The sequence below is a fragment of the Balaenoptera borealis genome (genome assembly GCF_965194805.1).
Source record: "Balaenoptera borealis genome assembly, chromosome: 16".
NCBI lineage: Eukaryota > Metazoa > Chordata > Mammalia > Artiodactyla > Balaenopteridae > Balaenoptera > Balaenoptera borealis.
Window position 1 is genome coordinate 52688412 of NC_138872.1, and position 20560 is coordinate 52708971.

Genomic DNA, 20560 nt, shown 5'->3' on the forward strand with positions numbered 1-20560 from the left:
GCCGGCCGGCGGAGCTCTCAGGGACGCAGGGAGGCCAGGTTGGCAGCAGCCACTCTCTCTGCGGCTGCACGTGGGAGATGGAAAGCAGAAGGCTGACTCAAACCCTCCAAGACAGGTTGGCACCACTCCAGGTACGGACGCTTTAGCTACAAGGGATGCTGGGAAATGTAGTTCGGTGCCAAACAGCCAATGGGAGATCGCCAGGCGCCGCGGTTGGGGCGGAGCAGGGCCGGGGCTCGACCGGAAGTGGGCCGTCTACGGACCGGAAGGTCTGTGAGAGGCCGACGCAGTTTCCGACCAAGCCGCTGGGGTCTATCAAGAAACTGCGGTGGCGGCGAGGTGGTGGTAGGTCGTGGTTTCTGTCGGCTCTAGGGTCCTGTTACAGCCGTCCCTTTCGGCAGGGGCGGCCCTTCGGTCAGAGCTGGGCGAAGCTCCCCTCCCGTCTTGGCCAACCTCTACACAGCGGTCTGGACCGGCCATCTTATTTTCTCAGGAATTCTAGCTGTCCATCTCCGTTACCGTCCTCAATTCGTCTTTTCTTTCTGCATTGTTCCCATACTCGGTTCATTCTCCAGTGAGGCAGTGATCAGGAATTGGGGCCACACAAGAGCAGGGATTGCCTTATTCTTCTATGTAAACGCCAGCCTCAGGCAGGATGAGTAAAGTGAAAATATGAGTTCTGTTTCTTAACGGTAACTATAGGTGACTCACTCAGCTGTGATCTAAAACATGTTATAAAGAGAGTGTGTGGCAGGGGCTTCCCTGGTGGCGCAGTGGTTAAGAGTCCACCTGCTAATGCAGGGGACACGAATTTGAGCCCTGGTCCGGGAAGATCCCACATGCGGCGGAGCACCTAAGCCCGTGCGCCACAGCTACTGAGCCTGCGCTCTAGAGCCCCTGAGCCACAACTACTGAAGTCCTCGTGCGTAGAGCCCGTGCTCCTCAACAAGAGAAGACAGCGTAATGAGAAGCCCACACACCGCAATGAAGCGTAGCCCCTGCTCAGCACAGCTAGAGAAAGCTCTTGCGCAGCAACGAAGACCCAACACAGCAATAAATAAATAAGTAAGTAAGTAAGAAAGAAAAAACTGTGGCAACAAAACTTAAAAAAAAACCAAAACGAATACCTGTCTTTCCAGACATCAAAATTACGGAAAAAAACCTTTATAATCAAAGCAGTGTAGTTTGAACTATGCGTGAATAAATAGAACAGTATAGCCAAAATTGATCTGAATATATGTGGACCTGTATGCAAGGATAGCATTTAACTTGGTGCTAGCAGAAATTGTCTATTCTTCTGGGAAAAAAGGCTCTTGTCTTTACACTACGTACAAAAAGATGGAATTTAATAGCCAATGAAAGAACACTTAAAAGAAGGTTAAGTTTAATATTGAGGCAAAATAGGAAACTGAGGTGCCTTAAAGTAAAATATAAGCTTGTGTGACTGTATTTAAAAAAAAACTTTAGAAAACAATATTAATAAAATCAAGCAGTAGACTGGGACATAATTGTAGAAGATAAACCAGATAAAGACTAAGGCATTCCCATCATACAAAGAGCTCCTGCTAACTGACCAAAGACTAAGGCAAAAGCTATGAAGTCATTCCGAACAGGAGGAAAACTAAATGATCATTAACATTTGAAAAGATGCTTAGTGGGAATTCCCTGGTGTTTCAGTCGTTAGGAGTCTGTGCTTCCACTGCAGTGGGCATGGGTTCCATCCCTGGTTGGGGAACTAAGATCCTGCATGCCCCTTCATGCAGTGCGGCAGAAAGAAAGAAAGAGAGAGAAAGGGAGGAAGGGAGAAAAGGAAGGGAAGGAAGGAAAGAAAAGAAAGAATGAAAAGATGCTTAGCCACTTTGGAAACAGTTTGGCAGTCTTTCAAAATGTTAACATAGAATTACTATAGGATCCAACAATTCCATTCCTAGGTATAAACCCAAGAGAAGTGAAAACTTGTACCTGAATAGCAGCATTATTCATAATAGCTGAAAAGTAGAAACAACCTGTGTATTGAACAGATTAACAAGATATAGTATATCCATATAATGGGTTATTAGTTAGCAGTAAAAAAGGAACAAAGCAGTGATACATGCTGCAACATGGATGAACTTTGAAACATTGTGCTAAGCCAAAGAACCCGGTGACACAAGACTTTGTGTGATTCTTATGTGAAATGTCCAGAATAGGCAAATCCATAGAGAGAAAAAGGTTAGTGGTTGCCAGGGGCCGGGGGCAGACGGGAATAGCAAGTGAATGCTGAGCGGTGCAGGGTTTGTTTTGGGGGTGATAAAAATGTTCTGGAATTAGTGGTGATGTTTGTACACATGGTGGATATACTAAAAACCACTTAGTTGTGTATTTAAAAGGGTGAATTTTATGCTATGAGAATTATATCTCAATTAAAAAAGACCACCAGACAGGGAAAATTACGTCCTACAAATACAAGTGTTTAGTATGTAAAATATCTATGAAGAAGTACTACAGACAACTAAGTTCAAAATCTAGAGTCCACATGGCAAGTAGTTAAAGGACCTGTACCATTTTTATAGACTTGATGGAAGCAATTTTCACATGTTGAAGTATAGGGAAGTCATTCTGGCTTATACGTGATTTGGCTTGACCTTTATACTAACTAGAACAGGCCTGTCTTATGGCCTGTCAAACATACATTATACATCTGCTTTAACCATTTGAAAAAAGAAAAAGGAATACAGTTACTAGATTGTCTAGAATGTCCACTTTGAAGATAGGGATAAATGCCCCCCCTTCCCTGCCCCCATGATGCCAATGCTGGTACTCCTTTGAAGATGAAGTTCTCTACCCAGACACCAAGGTCATGCTAACTAGCTGTGTGCATGCTGATCTGTCCCTTTTGAAACCTTGAAGGAATGTACCTCTGTCATGTTTGATGTTTCTTCTTTGTTCTGACAAGATATAAAACTGTGGTTCAGGTATCCAAAATAGAGCCAGGTGGGACTTGTCTGGTGGTCCAGTGGGTAAGACTCCACCCTCCCAATGCAAGGGGGCTGGGTTTGATCCCTGTTTGGGGAACTAAATCCTGCATGCATGCTGCAACTAAGAAGCCTGCATGCTGCAAGTAAAGATCCAGTGCAGCCAAAATAAATTAAAAAATAAATATTAAAAGAAAAATAGAGCCGGGTGGCAATTGAGATGTAGTTTCAGACATGTGCCTGCATCATTGAGACCCTGAATTTTCTGAACTGTATCAAACTCAAGGATACCACAAGCCATTTTCAAAACAGTATCTGCTGTAGCTGCCAGCTGCAACCTAATGGTCCAACGTTTCCCCTTGTAACTTTGCAACTATTTTGGACCCCAACCAGTCCATACTTAAAAAGCACTCTTACTTCTTGCCAGCTTCAATTGTAGTTCTTTTTTTTAAAATTTTTTTAATTTTTGGCTGCATTGAGTCTTTGTTGCTGCATGTGGGCTTTCTCTAGTTGTGGCGAGCAGGGCTACTCTTCGTTGCAGTGCGCGGGCTTCTCATTGTGGTGGCTTCTCTTGTTGTAGAGTGTGGGCTCTAGGCACGCGAGCTTCAGTAGTTGTGGTACACGGGCTGTAGAGCGCAGGCTCAGTAGTTGTGGCGCACGGGCTTAGTTGCTCCACAGCATGTGGGATCTTCCCGGAGCAGGGCTCGAACCCATGTCCCCTGCATTGGCAGGCAGATTCTTAACCACTGCGCCACCAGGGAAGTCCTCAATTGTAGTTCTTGACAAACAACATATGTAGCTTTGCGGTTTTTGCCTGTACGAGCCTCCCCCATTTTGTAGTCTGATGGAACACAATTCAGGTGCTTCTTAAATCTGTATCTTCCAGGCTGTAGTCCTCAGTTTGGCTTGAATAAAACTCTTTTCTATTACTATTATAGTTGTTTATCAAATATGTGTGTTGACAGAATGAAGCAAAAAAGTAGAAATACACATGGAAAAATTCATAGCCTCAGCAGGTAATTAAATAAATTAAAACACAGGTAAAACCTCATTACATCTCTATTATATCAGCAAAAATTTTAAACGGCAAACATTGCTTTGGGCGTGAAACATTCTTTCCAAAATATTGTATGGCCAACTACTGCAAGTGTTATCAATTAGCTCACATTCTGGAACAATTTTAGGAATAACAGGAGAAAAAATATGTGTATGGGGAGGAGGTGGCAAAAAATGTACACCAAAAAATAAAATATATATATATATATATACACCAAGCTGTTTCTGGAACGATAGCAAGGGAGAATTGGCAACAACAAATGGCCAACCGTAGGGAACGGCTAAACAAATAGGGAACGTGAGCTGTGCCAGCATGTGGATTATGCATGTAGAACAAAGCTCCATGAAGAAAGCGAAGCATGTGTTTTGTGCTCTGATCAACAACCATGGAGAACCTAAGTCCAATCTAGGCTGTAGTGTGAAGATGGGAAGAGAAGTTGGGGTAGGAGGAGTTTGGGGTTCAATCTTCATTTGATCCTCCTTTTTTCTTTCCTTTTTTTTTTCTTGGCCGTGCCATGTGGCATGCTGGATCTTAGTTCCCCAACCAGGGATCAAACTCATGCCCCCTGCAGTGGAAGCATGGAGCCCTAACCACTGGACTGCTAGGGAATTCCCAATCCTCCTCTTCTCTTACATCCCTCTCTATGTCTCTTTATTGTTTGTGTGTGTGTGTGGCAATTTTTTTAAATTGAAGGATAGTTGATTTACACTGTTGTGCTAATTTCTGCTGTACAGCAGTGTGACTCAGTTATACACATATATATTCTTTTTTAAATATTCTTTTCCATTATGGTTTATCCCAGGAGATTGGATATAGTTCCCTGTGCTATACAGTAGGACCTTGTTGTTTATCCATTCTAAATGTAATAGTTTGCATCTGCTAACCCCAAACTCCTAGTCCATCCCTCTCCCTCCCCCCTCTCTTTATGTCTCTTTAAATGGAGGATGATAGAGGGACATCTGTGAACTAAAACACCTAATATTCCACAGGCCCACAGATTTGCAGATATAGCTCATTACAGAATAATCTGACACTTAGGATGTGTGTCAAATGTTTTTCCATGACAGCAGCCCCATCTCTTTCTTGGTCTCCTGTAGGGAAGTGGGATCTCACAGTAATCAACTGAGTGACAACAAATGCAGTTACAACTACATTTTCTAATGGATTTATTTATGGGGCCCAGCCAATAATTCTAAGAACCACAGTTCATTAATACAGGTACAAAAGTGATTTATAATAATCCAGTCTGCTTGTTTTTTCCTAAGGCTTCCTAAGTCCTCAAGACAGGGAGGATATCCCATAAATCAACTTGATTTAAACTTCCTCTCTGTCTCCCTTTGCTTCATCTCTCATTCTTTCTCTAATCTTCCTCTCTCCACTGTCTTATCTCCTTCTGACTATTCATAGGACAGATATTTAGTCTGGCCATAAAGTGATGTGTTAAGGATATTTTTCCAAGTGATTTGTCTTAGCCATTAGTATAATATCCCTGAAGTTCTAACAAGGCAGCTCCTCAAAGACTAGCTCACTAGCTAGGTAGTAGCTCTATCGATAGAAACTTGATAGGTGAATTGTATAAAATCCTCAAAACCCTAAAGTGTCTTGTTTCTGTTCCTTTGGGAGGTGAGGATAATCAGAGCAGTTTTTGGAGATGCAGGCAGGTTGACTCTGATTATAGCCTGCCAACAGGAAAATGTTGAAAGACCGGAATTGGGTTAACCCAGTGCACTAACCCCCAGTTCCACAAAATCAGGAGAAACCTGGAGAAAAACTAGGAGCATATAGGGACTTCCCTGGTGGTGCAGTGGTTAAGAATCCGCCTACCAATGCAGGGGACACGGGTTCCAGCCCTGGTCCGGGAAGACTCCACATGCCATGAAGCAACTAAGCCCGTGCACCATAACTACTGAGCCTGCACTCTAGGGCCCACGAGCCACAACTACTGAGCCTGCATGCCACAACTACTGAAGCCCATGCGCCTAGAGCCCATGCTCCGCAACAAAAGAAGCCACCGCAATGAGAAGCCCGTGCACCACAACGAACAGTAGCCCCCACTTGCCACAACTAGAGAAAGCCTGTGTGCAGCAACGAAGACCCAATGCAGCCATAAATAAATAAATAAATAAATGTATTTTTTTTAAAAAAGTTTAAAAAATAAACAAAACTAGGAGCATATAGAGGTGTCATCCTTCTTCCCTCTAAGCAAACAGAATATTACTGGGCAGTATCCATAGTGTGAGTGCACAGAAGGTCACTTTTTTTTAAAAAATTATTTATTTAATTTATTTATTTATTTTGGCTGCGGTGGGTCTTCGTTGCTGCGCACAGGCTTTCTCTAGTTGTGGCGAGCGGGGGCTACTCTTCATTGCGGTGCACGGGCTTCTCATTGTGGTGGCTTCTCTTGTTGCAGAGCATGGGCTCTAGGCATGTGGGCTTCCGTAGTTGTGGCTCGTGGGCTCTAGAGCGCAGGCTCAGTAGTTGTGGCGCACGGGCTTAGTTGCTCCACGGCATGTGGGATCTTCCCGGACCAGGGCTCGAACCCGTGTCCCCTGCGTTGGCAGGGGGATTCTTAGCCACTGCGCCACCAGGGAAGCCCCAGAAGGTCACTTTTAAATGCACACACCTGACAGTGTAACATCAAACAGATGAACATTCTACGAAAATTCAGTTCTTCCATCAATTTAATATTCCAGGAAGACAGAATGGATAACTTTTATTGCCTGGGCATTTAACAGTAATGCAATATATGATCAAAACAAATTCTAGTGCTTTAGAGTTCCAGCCTTTGCTGAAATGATTAGTCCTTTAGATCTATAGAAAAAATATACTACAGAGGATACCATCTTATATACCAGACTCTTTGTAATAAAAGGCTTTGTTAGTACCCGCAGGCTTAATCATTGACTCTGTTAAAAATGATTTCTTTTTTAAAGTTTTTTTTAAAAAAATTATTTATTTATTTATTTTTGGCTGTGTCGGGCCTTCGTTGATGCGTGCGGGCTTTTCTCTAGTTGTGGTGAGCGGGGGCTACTCTTCTTTGCGGTGCATGGGCTTCTCATCGCGGTGGCTTCTCTTGTTGCGGAGCACGGGCTCTAGGCGCATGGGCTTCAGTAGTTGTGGCTTGCGGGCTCTAGAGCGCAGGCTCAGTAGTTGTGGCGCACGGGCTTAGTTGCTCCGCGGCAAGTGGGATCTTCCCGGACCAGGGCTTCAACCCGTGTCCCCTGCATTGGCAGGCAGGTTTTCAACCACTGCGCCACCAGGGAAGCCCTAAAAATGATTTCTGCTTCTAAGTGATTTTTCATCTTGAGACTTCAAAAGACATTTTTAACAATAAATGAGATAGAAATGCTCAACTACAGGAAGTCATATTTGTAGCATTTAACTAATGGTCTCATACTGCTTCCTCTCCTCTTTTCTGAGTATAATTGGTAATTTTCAGTTAGCCAAACTCAACTGTCTTATAGTTTTCTGATTTCCACTGCAACCTTGGAGAATATAACCAAAACTATGGATCTTATTAATAGTAGTTTAGACACCCACTAGAGAAAACAATACAAGGAAAGTCGTCTTAATCTCACCCTATAAAAGCCCTCCTACCCCTGGCAGAGTCTCAAAATGGTTCATCCCGTCTCCTCGGTGGATACTAAAATCTTTCACTGTTGCCCTGTAGGCCGACATTCTCTTCCTGCTTCCCTGTACCCTAAACTCTGATGCTCTATGGTGGCTCCAGCATGATATGGACTGACATCGGCATGGTTTTGGTCTATGTAATGACTTATTGAAGGCATTCATGTGATTTTTTTCAAGGTCTTTTTCTGTCCATAAACGATTTTTTTTCCCTTACCACCTACTCTAATCTAGCTGAGAAGTCTTGATAGTTTAATGGGTTTTATTACAGATTCACAAAATAATCTCTCAGTTTCCTGAAGTGATAAAGGTATAGCTGTTTTTACTCACTCTTCCAGTTCTCAGGCAAATAGAAACTGCAGACATATACAGGGTTTGGTCAAATATCAAAGCGTAGTGGCTCAAAAGTATTTTTTCCTACTTATAATCAGCAAGTCATTCTAGGCAGAATTCTTCTCTATTCCATAGCTTTATGGTGATTAACTAAAATAAAAACATGGAACTAAACACACAGTAAATGTATAATAAATATTATTATTATATATTATACTCTTATTATAGTCTACTTGTTAATAAGAACAAGAACATTGGATTTCAATCATGACTTTAACTCTACTTCCTGTGAATGATAACAAGCCACTTAACCTCTATTTGGCCTCCCTGAAACACTTCACTAGCTCTCCCCGACAGCACAATGAAGTCCAAATTCCTATGCATAGTGCATAAGGCTCTTGACAATATGAGTCTTGAGTTTCCATTCTCATACCACACTGACATACCATCAAAAACCCATCAAGCGCTTTAAACTGTAAATCTCATGCTGCTTCATATTGTGACACTTAATATGCCATTCTTCACTTAAAAAGCCTTTTCACCACTCCTTTTCAAAATAATTCTTAGTCATTAAGACTCACTTAAAATACTCTGTGAAATTCTCTCAGAATCCTCTATTCAGTTACTACTTGTAATATGCTCACATATTGTTCCAATATATATTTATATTTTAGTACCTATGTTGCTCTGGGCTTATACATTTACTGTTCAGATCCTTACTACAGTTAAGGTTTTCACTAAAAGGCAGAAATTTTATCTTGCTCTCTCTGTAACCTCAGCAGCTGGTGCTGCTTTTAGCCCAAAATCAGTCCCCAAACACTGGTAGAAAAATAAGTAAATGAACAAAATGCATTAATTCCAGGCCTCAAAACTCTCATTTGTAAAATTAAAAAGTTATGGTTAATGATCATTTTTGTAAGCTCTATGATGTTATTATTCATAAATAATTTTATTTATAAAAAAAAAAAAAGGGAGGATAGAATGAGGGAACACATCCTTGCCATGGAGTCCTGAGGGAAAACGAGGGTGGGCTCTCTGTCTCAGGAGCATCTTAGTGTGCTAATTCATACAAGGATTTATTAAGCAACAGCTGTGTGCTTCCTTCTCTGAAATCCATGGCATGTCATCAATACATGTGTTCTCTTTACCCTTGGTTTACCAATATTTGTTTACCCAGCTTACTTCTGCTTCTGTTCCATAAGCTCCTTGAGCACAGGGCCTATTCTCTTATTGATTATATTCCCCACAGCAGCTGGAACCCAGTAGGTGTTCAATAATGACTGTTGAATGTATGGATTCAAGATACAGGGCAGGAGCCTGAAGAAAGATGCAAAGTGTTGGATATTCAGTGAGGCCCCTGGCCACCCACTGGATGGATATTCAGAGGATCCATGTTCTCTCCATCATGTGTCCTGGGGCTGAAGATAGGTTGAAGGGGCCCAGAGGAAAAGAAGCCAGTGGATGTTGAGATGTGGGATTTGGCTGTCACAGTGTAAAAGGAAATGTCCCCAGTCTTGTAGTTCAGGAAGATGCCCACATGCCTGGGGGGCTCCCTCATCCGGGTGGAGGGAAAGCTGGACGCCTGGCACTCATTTTACTTCATCATCATTTCTACCCAATAACCATTCTCCGGTGAGAGAGCCATATTCTCCTTGCTGCTCGTGGCTGCCTTGCAGACACCCAGGACCCACCCTGTCTTGTCTCCCACCTTCACTTCTCAGTAATGGCAGCTAGAGAGCAAACTCAGAGAGCCCAGGGCAATGATTCAGCTATAGAATCTTTCTGGACTAGCAGGTAGACGGTCCCACTTTTTTTCCAAGTCTCACACTCTTCAAGTCATCAGAGAAGATGAAAGATGAGGTTGGGGTGGGCAGCTTCTGCTTCCAGAATCACATTAACTGCAGAGAGAATTAGAATTCCTAGCTTGAGGTCCATGGGCAACATCCCCACAGGGTTCTCCCCACATCCAAGAAACGTGGACAGGGTCGTTCTTCTGGAATGCACCGGGGGACAGCACAGGGACCCAGCAGGCCAAGTCTACTTGCCTCAGGGTGCCTGACCACCAGTCAGTTCTGGAACTACAGAGAAAAGGAGATGGGAAAAATCCTGAGCATTCCCATTCAGAGGGCTAAATCTACCCTGGTCCCCACAACAAGGAAAGACAGTGACTCCCTCCCCCTGCTCAGGACATGGCTTCCTCTGCTTGGATATAACCCCATTCCTCTCTGGTACACAGGCCTGCCTTGGATACTCTGTGCTCTGGTGAGTTGACAGCCAACGACCCTGGCACAGAGCCTGTGAGGACTTGTCATGACTTTTCTCCCACCTTTGTTACAGGTGTTTTCTCTTTTCTAAATAATTCCCAGAAATCAACAGCACAAGGGGAAATTGCCGTAATCCCTGGCCAACACATACTACCACCACCGGACTCACCGTTGAACATTTCCATTTCTGAACGCAGGGTTTCTAAAAGGAGAAGGAGTTTGAGTTAGTTTCCCGGATAGGGACAGATCTGGGAGGGGCTGAAGGCAGAGTCAGAAAGGCCATGGGGGATGGAGAAGGGACACCAGGGGGCTCCAGGCTACGTGGCTCTCAGGGAGGAGGTGAGCAGGCGCCTCCCATCTTCCCACAAGCCCACCTACCCAAGAAGTGCCTCATGCGCTTCTCCACAAACTGTGATTTCTGGTAGAGCAGGTGGATCTTTTCTTTCACCTCTGGAGGGGTGGCCCACAGCTCAGGGACAGTCACCTTCTTGGCCCTAGAGACAAAAGATCGTTGGCCAAAGAGGACTGGAGCATGGGGGTAGCCCAAGGTCTCATGAGCTGGAAGGGAGGTGCAGCCTCCACAGGGCACACCCAGTCCAGCCTTGGCTTCGCAAAGAAAGTTCTCCCTGGGCTTCAAGTTCTAAACACTGGTCCTCAACTCTGGCCATGGATTGGCATCACCTGGGGGAGTTTTAAAAACCACTGATATCAAAATCACAGTGAGTTTTGATAATGGCCATAAAGTGGTACTGATGTTGAAATGCTCAGCCCAGAATTACCTATGTCAAATTAATTACACTTCCCTGAGTCTTTTTCTTTCTATTGAAATAAAAATGATATTAAGCGAGAAAAATAAACACAATGAGATACCACTTCACAGCCATTAGGATGGCTACTATTTAAAAAAAATAAAAAATAACAAGTGTTAGCAAGGATATGGAGAAATTGGAACCCTTGAGCATTGCTGGTGGGAATGTAAAATGGTGTAGACATCATGGGAGATAGTACTCTAGTTCCTCAAAAACCTGAACATAGAATTACTGTATGATACAGCAATTCCACTTCTGGGGATATACCCAAAAGAAGTGAAAGCAGGACTCAAACAAATATAGGTATGCCGATATTCATAGCAGCATCATTCACAGTAGCCAAAAGGTAGAAGCAACCTAGTATCCACTGATGGATGAATAGATAAACAAAATGTATATACACATGATGGAATATTATTCAGCCTTAAAAAGGAATGGAATTCTGGCACATTCTACAACATGAATGAACCTTGAAGACATTATGCTAAGTGAGGTAGGTCAGACACAAAAACACAAATATTGTATGATTCCACTTATATGATGTAGTTAGAGTAGTCAGATTCATATAGACGGAGAGTAGAATGGTGGTTGCCAAGGGTTGGGGGAGGGGAGATTGGGGAGTTGTTTAATGGTAGGGAGTTTCCATTTGGGAAGATGAGAAAATTCTGGGGATGGATCATGGTGATGGTTGCACAACAATGCGAATGTACTTAAAGCCACTGAACTGTACATTTTTAAATGGTTAAAATGGTAAATTTTGTTATGTATATTTTACCACCAAAAAAATACTTTAAAAAATTGATGCCTGGGTTGTACTCCTGAAGATTCAGGTTTAATTTGTCTGCCGGGACCTGGATGTCAGGATTTTGTAAAGCTCCCCCAGGCGATTGGAAGGTCCAGCCTCTTCCCCTCCCTTCCCCTCCCCTTCCCTCCCCTCCTCTTCCCTCCCTTCCCCTGCCTACTGGGCTTAGCAGATCCACTCCTGGAAAGTGCTTCCCTCTCTGTGGCCACAAGCACTCCTGCAGGAACAGTTTTCATAAGGCGAATTGCATGGGACACAGTCTGTTAGGGGGAGGTTCTTATGAAGCCACCACCACACAACAGGCCATGTTCATTTGGTCCAGTCTTTGACCCCATGCTCCCCCTCCTGACTGTGCTCCCATTCTTGCTACACAAGTCCAGAAAGGCCTTCACCTTCGGAAGCTGCAGGAGAGGGGAGGACCCAGGGAGGAGCCACAGGCCCCGGGTTGGGATCATCTCCCTCCTAGGTCTGCCTCCCCAAATGCTTCCTGCAGGACACCCAAGGGATCATCAGGGGACCTCTTGGTACCTGTGCAGGGTGACTCCGATGTCCTAGGAGAGAAAAGAGGGAAGTTCTCTATTACCAGTCTCATAGGGGCTGTGCTGACTCCTGGCCTCTCCTCCTGGGCTCCCAGCCCCACAGTGTCAGCAAAAATGGGGCACCTCTCCCCAGTTCTAATTCTAATCTGCTGAGGTGGCACCCCTGCTGGGGCCTGCACATAACTGTACCCAAACTCTGCTGATCTCTTCTGGGAGATGTCACGGGATCCCCTAGATACTGGGCCATCCTGGGCTCCTGAGAATTCATTGAAGGGGCCTGGGCATTGTGGGTCACCAAGACCAAATCCCACCCCCGGCCCTAAGGGCCTTACCCACTGGCTTGGGCAGAGCTGATGGCAGTGCTGGGAGCCCATGTCACCCTACTGTGCACAGTGGATGGGGGAAGGCCAGACCCAGCCACACTTACCTTCATAAGCTCCCATTCCGGCTGGCACTGCTTGGCCTCCAGCTCCCCAATCAGCTTGTCGAGAAGGGCGATGTCCCTTGTCACCCGGGTGCCATATGTCTCCCTGACTTGGCCAATGGTCTGGCCCAGCTCCTCCAGACAGGCCACAAAGAGCTGCTCTTGCTGCTCTAAAAACTGGCATAACTGCTCCAACTGGTACTGGATTCTCTGCTTCTGGGTTTCAGCTTGTTTCTGGGGAACAGAAGTCAGGGAGGTGTAGGGGCCTATGCAGTGAGGTAGACGTGTGTGCCCAGGGAACCCGCAGAAGCCCACCTCCTGGAGGTGGGTAAGAGCAGGCTTTCTCAGCCTCTTGGAGGCCTGAATTCCAGAGTAGGAGGCAAAATGGGCTGGAACCTTCCAGAACAGGTTGGCTTTTGGAAAATGCCCTAAAACCTGGTAAAATAGATTGAATTGTGTCCCCTCCAAAATGTATGTGTTATAAGTCCTAACCCCAGTACCTGAGTGTATGATCTTATTTGGAAATAGGGTCATTGAGGATGCAATTAGTTAAGATGAGGTCGTGCTGGAGTGGAGTGGGCCACTGGAGTGGGGAAATTTGGACACAGATACACACACATGGAGAATGCCATGTAAAGAGACACAGGGGGAAGGAGACACCTAAAAGCTAAGGAGAGAGGCCTTGGAGCAGCCTTCCCTCACGGCCCTCAGAAGGAAGCAGCTCTGCCAACACCTTGCCTCCAGAACTGTGGGAGGCATACATTTCTGTGGTTTAAGCCGCCCAGTTTATGGTACTTTGTTAGGGCAGCCCCAGAACACTAAGATAACTGGTGTCACCTTCTTCCTTCCTTGAAAGGCAGCGTGAGGATTGCATATGTCTGGAGTCATAAACAGACAAGGTCAGGACCACAAAGTCTCCAGGAGGGAGAGTTCTCTCCACTCCCCGACAGTCTCAGACTGCCCTGAAAGGGGTGGGTCAGTCCATCTATTTGAACGCAAGTGAACTTGACTTCCAATACTCTTGCACACTGGCCAACCATGACCTCTTCTGCCGTCCTCTTTCTCATCATCACTAAAAAGCTTCTATGGACATGTGAAGTGGCTCTAGGGCATCTTTCCTTCCTCCAAGGGGGGAGAGGGCCCTTCAGATCTACTAGGACTGGACAGAAGAAATCTCATTTTTGGCTCAAAAGGACAGGATTAAGTCTTTAGTTCTTTTGAACCAAAAAAGTTTCTTCACCTTTTGTCGTTGTTGTTTTTAATATGGGCACATTCATTTATTAGCTAAACTGATACACAATTAACAAAAAATACTAGTGGATAGAACTCTGGTGTAAATTCCAGAGAGCCCAGGGCCTCACAGGATGCTTCGTGGATGTTTGCCCGGCTCCTGTTCCCCCGCCCACCGTAGTCCCTTAGTCGACATTCGAGAGTGGTTCTGATGTTGCTTGGTATTTTCTTGTAATTAAGGAGTGAGTCTATAAACTCGATGTGTGTGGAACCTCACTCCTTCCTCTGTGACATCAGCAACCCTGCTGAATCACGTCCTGGGTTTCCGGTGCGGAAGAGTGTTCTCTCAGTCTTTAGAATGCAGCACCACAGACATGCACCTGTGCATCTGGTCTGCACGAGTCACACTTTCTCCAACACTTTCTAAGTCTAGACCATCAACAAAACAATCAATCAAGGCTGGGCTGTGGCATTTGCCATTTCTGTGGTGTTGATATTCCCACCGTGGCCAGTTTCAAGTTTCCAATGTGATGTTCCTAAACATGGAGTCTGGAACACTTCTTGTTGTTGTTGATGGCAGTAACGTGGACTTTTTTTTAAGAGGACAGGTCAGTTGTCTCATTCAATGGCCTATATTCTAAAATTCTATAATTTTGCTCATGATTAAATTCAGGAGAAACATTTGGGGCAAGAATACCATAGACCTAATGCCATGCTCTTTCTAGCATACCCCACTGGGAGGCAAAGACTGTCCAGTTTGCCGTCACCATTATAGTCATACTAGGATTGATGCTTGGTTAAGGAAGCGTCTACCAGATATCGCTACTGTAAATATATATTATTTCCTTTATAATTCCTAAGTAATTTGGGGAGTGGTACTTTGAGAGTGTGTAAATATCCCGTTCTTTAACGATTTTCTCTAAAAATTTTAGTATCTGTTGCTGATCCCTGTCGGTGTCAATTGTATAGTGGAAATTTTCTAATTCAATTATTCTTCTATACTTGTTTTATCTGGCTTTCTGCTATAAAGAAGAGCTTTCCCTACCCCTTCCCTATGATTAAAATTTTTTCTTTTAATTATTGAAAAAAGGAGGAGTAGAAGGCAAAGGCCTGAAAACAGCATCTCCTTTCCACAGAGCCCGTGACACTGTATCTTAAGGGAAGGCTGGACCCTCTTGTCTCCCTGGGTTTCCCTGAGCAGCCCAGGCTCCTGCCTCACCCTCCTTGGGGGGGCACCCCTGACCTCTGCTCCATCCACAAGTTCCAAGCCACCTGGGATTATAGGAAAGGGTTTTCATTTTACTACAACTCAAGAGTTTCCCAAAAGTCAGACCCCTGGACCAATGCCACCCTCCTCCCATTCTGCCCTTTGTTGTCTTTGCCTGTTTCCCACTGCAGTGTGGTGGGTCCCTGAAGAAGTTTGGAACTCAGAGTGGGAGACAGGATCCAACCAACAGAAATGCACCAGACAAATCAAGGCTCTGTGGGTAGGCTCCTTCGCATGCAGGGAAAACAGGAGCAACTTAACGCATCCGAGTCTGGACAACAGCTTAACAGGAAGGCCACTAAGTTGTACTTATTGAAATCTGTGGCGTTGCAAAACCACAGTTTTAAAGAAAATGTCTACTTTAAGCATTTGAATTTTAAAAATCAACATGGTTTTTGTAAAGAAAAAAAAAGTACAATAGACCACAACAACAATTATAAAAGCAATACAGAGGAGTATTTAAAGTTGAAAAGTCTCTCCTCCCCTTTCCTCAATCCCATTCCTCAGCTACAGCCACTGGCATTCGTTTCTCTAAACCATTTTGTGGTGAGTCTAAGAAAGCATGACAGGGTCCTGGGAGATGCCACTTCTTGCTGGAGGTGGTTTCCCTTGGGACAAGCTCATCCTTTGACACCTGTTATTCCCTGCCCCCCAAGAGCAGGTGATTCTAACTATGTGATCGGCTCTGCTTCCCTGTGAACCAGTACAGGACCTCAGGGACCCCTGCTCACTCTCGGTTCCCTCCCTCCTTCTGCAGGGGTGAATCCAGGCAAAGACTGGCGACAGACCACCCTAGCCTTACCAGGGAGTTTGCTGTCTTCTTATCCCCCTGAGATCTCTGCTCCTCTCCAGATTTTCTCAACTCCTTCAGATGCCCCAGCTGCTTCTGAATTTGTTCCTGGAAAAAAAGAGCACTTGTCAAAGCTTGAACTTGGCTCCTGCCATTTTGGTGCCAACTCTAGATGGGAAAACTTGCTTCAGGCAATAAAGCTGAGGGTGAGGCAGCCAAGAGCACAGGGAGAGGTACCCAGGAAAGAGGAAGAATGAATCCATCACACCAAAGGAAGCAGAACCAAGAGGCAGTGAGAAAGATTTCTAATGACCTCTTGTGAGCACCTGGATTCAGCCATACCTGAAGCTAGATTCCCATAGACCTCTGAGCTACATGAACCAGTAAATCCCTCTTTGCTGGCTTGCTTTGTATTGTGTTTGCCATTTACAGCCCAAAGATGCTGGCCAATGCACCAACTCCCAGGGTTTTGGGGGAAATGAAGCAAGCCCCGATGTGTTCAAGTGCCCAGCAGAGAAGGACCCCAAAGCAGGAAGCCCTACCTTGTATTCCAGGGCGGCCTCCTCGATGGGGCGAACCCGGTGGCCTCGGTGCTCCTGACTCAGCCCGCAGATGAGGCAGATGGGTTCCCCGTGGTCCTCGCAGAAGAGCAGCTGGACCTGCTTCATGTGACGCTCACACTGTGGCAGGGACTTGGGGCTCAGGCTGGCCATCTGCAGGCCCTCCTGCCACTCGAGGCTTCCATGGCTCTCCCCCGGGAGCAAGTCCTGGCACCGAGGGCAGCTGGATGAGTGGCCGCGTGAGGCCTCAGGATCCCTAGAAGCAACGGAGCAGCTGCAGGAAACATGCACGCAGCTGCCACCAACTGGGTCTCCTTCCTGGACACGGCAAAGGGGACACACAGCCTTGTCCTGCGGCCTCCCTGGGGACATAGCAGTGGAAAAATCTCATGAGTGACAAACCCAAGATGTTACCAAGGAATGCTGCAAATCACAGCTTAGCGAGAGTCCGTGCCTGGGATACGTACATTCTCGGTTAGACTGAGGCCTCTCCCTAGCTTGTCCTCCCCCGACTTCCTTCCAGCGAGGTAGCAAAGGAGCCACTGGGACTGAGGGCTAAGGGCTAGATCTCATATCAGTCCTGAGGATTGGAATTCTTGGGCATTTATCCTAAAGAAAGGCCTTTTGCTACAAATTCTATGCCTTCCTCCTGCACGTACACTGATACAGGTGATATAAAGATAGTAAGACATTCTGACTGGTGTTTGCCACTTAACCACCACCTAGACTGCTCATAACTTGCGTAGAGCTCCCAAGGGATGATGACTCGCTCATGGCCAGACCCCCAGCCCCTAGCAGAATCCCTGGCATGTGGTGAGCATTTGGGAAGTGCGTGTTGAATGAAGGAATGAATGGGCCACTGCTCACATCCAGATTCAGGAAGCATGAAGTGAAAGTAAAGAAGGGGACTTTACAAGACTGAAGGGTATAGCCCACCGTGATGACCTACAGCTGTGACCAGCTCTGCCCCAAGACCATAGCACAGATTCATAAAGCAGAAATGACAGGAGATACAGGAGGAATAGAAACGTACTCAATCCACGAGTCCCCTCCTGCCACCTCCTCTCGCAGGGTCCCAGGAATTCATATCACATCTGCAAGTGAGACTGCGAGCTCCCCAGTGACCGTTTTCCCCTCCTTCCCTTGTGATAGCATTGATTGCTGTCCATATGGCTGTTCCCCGCCCCCTCCCCCCAAAAAACTACATTTCTTAGCCTCCCTTGCAGTTAGATGTGGTCATGTGACTCCAGACACACCTCACTTCATTGCACTTCACTTTATTGCCCTTCACAGACTTCATTTTTTACAAAATGAAGGTTTGTGGCAACCCTGTGTTGTCAGATGATGGTGAACATTTTTTAGCAATAAAGTTTTTTTTTTTTTGCAATAAAGTATATTTAAGTTAAGGTAGGTACTTTTTTTAATGCTTTTGCACACAATATAGATGATAGTATAGTATAAACATATGCACCGGGAAACCAGAAAATTCATGTGACTTGCTTTACTGCAATATTCGCTTTATTGCAGTGGTCTGGAACCAAACCCACGACGTGCCTGTACATTCTGGCCAAGAGGAAGTAAATGGAGGCATGACGAGCGGCATCTAGAAACTTCCGAAAACCTTCCCTAAGTGATACTATTCTCCTTTGTCCCTCCATCCTGCTGCCTGGAATGAGGATGCCACCATCTGAGACCACAACCTTGAGAGCAAACTCCGTAGAGCAGAAAAGCAGCAGGAGCTTGGGTTCCTGACCATGGGGTACCACATTTGTCCTGGACCACCTGTGTGTCATTTATGTGAAAGAGGAACACATGTCTATCTTGTTTCAGTTATGTTATTTTGGCGTTTCTGTCATTCACAACCCATCACCATCCTAATTTCTGCCTCTTTAGTAAAAGAGACCTAGGACTTTAGCCAACAGCTCCCTCCCTGCTCAGAGAGAGGCGAATAGCAGAATCGCAGTCCCATGACATACTGCCATGAGGTATTGTGAGAAGGTGATATTTGTACCCAGTCTTTCTCAGATGTTCAACCTGGGGTCCATGGAGCCCTTGGGAATTCTAAAGAAGGACTTTAGAGTGTCTAAGAACTAACTAACTGAAATGTTTGCAACATTTTATGAAAATGTGCAGATATGCATTTTTCAGAATTCAGAGCCTACATCAGATTCTCAAAGGGTGGAGGATCTCAAGGGGGACCCAGGGATCCAGTGAAATGAATACAGTGGGGATAAAAGCAGGTTTGCAGGGGGAAACCTGCAAAGGTCGTCATTCCTAAGGATGCCAGGTCTTCTGGATTCTGAGGTCCTTTCTTACCTGAAGATGGAGGGACTTCTGGATTTGAAGGATCATGGAGCACACCACCTACCACCTCCTTCAAGGTCTTAGAGGTCTTTGGAGCCTCAGTTCCACTCTTCTCTGCAGGTACTGTGGACTCTGGATGCTCCCAGATCTTCTTTCCAGCCAATGATACACTGGAAAGTGTATTCCTGAGTGCTCCCCCCTCCAGAGTCATGGCGTGTTCTGGATTCCTGGAGCCTTTCTCTGCAGCCACAGTAGCCCCTGTGTTCAGAGTGGCTGCTGAGCATGGATTCTCACTTCTCGTTTTCTCTTGAAGCAGAAGAGTTTCTGGGTTGAGAGGTTCTGTCTCTCCTGGAGAAATGGTAAATTCAAGACTTTTGGGTCGCTTCTTTCCTGAAGGTAAATATGCTTCAGATATCTTAAATTCTTTCCTTCCCAGGGACCCAGCAAACGACCCACTGGAGAGTCCTTGGAGCCTTCCTGCAGAGCTGGCGTTCCTACGCAGCCTGACCCCCACATTGCTCCCCTTCTCCCCCTGTGGCTTGCTGGGAAAGGGGCTTCTCTTGGAAGACAGAGTTGTGTTCCTGGCCCCTGGCTTGCCCTGCACATCTAGGCCCTCAGAGCCTTTCTGATCTCTCCGTTGGCCCAGAGGCTTCTTCTGGGGCCCCCTTCCAGCCTCAGGCTGGATGGGTGGTGGGCAGCCAGCCCCGTCACCACTTTGTTGCTGCTTGTCACCTTCCAGGCCATCTGGTATCTTCAGACTCTTGGGCTTAATCTCCGCAGAGGAACCAGACATTGCTGAACTGTCTGTGTCACTTTCTTTTACCTGACACCCTGAAAAGACAATGAGATGAAAAGGCATGAAAATGTCCGGTGCTCAGGTTCAAGGTTTGGGGGAAGGGAGAGAAGACAGAATCCCTTTGGAAATTAGAGAAGTTCAGGACATTCTAGACAACAGCAGTCAATTACCATTAAATAAGAACATACTAATTATCTGCTATCTTATTTCTGAAATAGTGCTTTTCAAACTTTTTAGGCAGGAGAGCTTGTTTCCAATATAAGGTCTTACACAGAATTCTTAATATATAAGTGAAAACCCTAGTTTATTGGTATACATTTGTGTGCGATTTACAGATCTACAAAGCTCACTTATCAGTCAATAAAGATCGGCACAAAAAATTGAAATTGGGGTCATGAAGGACAGTTAAAACTTCAGAAACTAATTTATTTTGGGTTTTTTTTTCCCCCTTTGGTTTCATGAAGTGAAGAAAATCCTAACTCAGATAAGTGTAAATGGTAATTTTTTTTAAAAGACAGCTTGCCTGGAAATTTCAGAACAATGTTTAATTAAACAGAAATGACAGGAAGGGCTGAATTCCAAGGTCTCCATAAAAAGGAGTTCAAGCATGAACTGTCACACTGATGGCCTCCAATATTTTAAAATTTGGTTAATGACTCATTTTAATATGAATTTGTTAGTTTTGTAAGTTAAACAATTAATAAAATTTGAATCAAGTATTTGCTAACATTCTAAAGAATCCCTGAAATGTCTTCCTGGGATACAATTTGAAAACCACTACTTTAATAAAGAAATGAAAATAAC

At 45.2% G+C, this 20560-nt stretch overlaps 1 protein-coding gene and 1 long non-coding RNA gene across 4 annotated transcripts in view; one reads left to right on the forward strand and one right to left on the reverse strand.

The window, feature by feature from the left end:
- LOC309614198 lies at positions 1-18473 on the forward strand. The gene is made up of 2 exons (XR_014236067.1): positions 1-131; positions 18184-18473. It is a non-coding gene; the product is annotated as an uncharacterized lncRNA (long non-coding RNA).
- Positions 6155-20560, reverse strand: part of MEFV (MEFV innate immunity regulator, pyrin) — a 20760-nt gene continuing 6354 nt past the window's right edge. Inside the window, exons 2-9 of one of the 3 annotated variants that reach the window (XM_082362096.1) lie at positions 18973-19791; positions 16639-17018; positions 16109-16204; positions 12813-13043; positions 12375-12397; positions 10614-10729; positions 10405-10437; positions 6155-9869 (exon numbers count right to left, since the gene is read on the reverse strand). In XM_082362096.1, the coding sequence (XP_082218222.1) occupies positions 9811-9869; positions 10405-10437; positions 10614-10729; positions 12375-12397; positions 12813-13043; positions 16109-16204; positions 16639-17018; positions 18973-19791 (1757 nt within the window). In that variant the 3' untranslated portion in view covers positions 6155-9810. Of the gene's footprint in view, positions 10438-10613; positions 10730-12374; positions 12398-12812; positions 13044-16108; positions 16205-16638; positions 17019-18972; positions 19792-20560 lie in introns of all 3 variants that reach the window. The other 2 variants (XM_082362097.1, XM_082362095.1) reach the window with 2 other exon arrangements.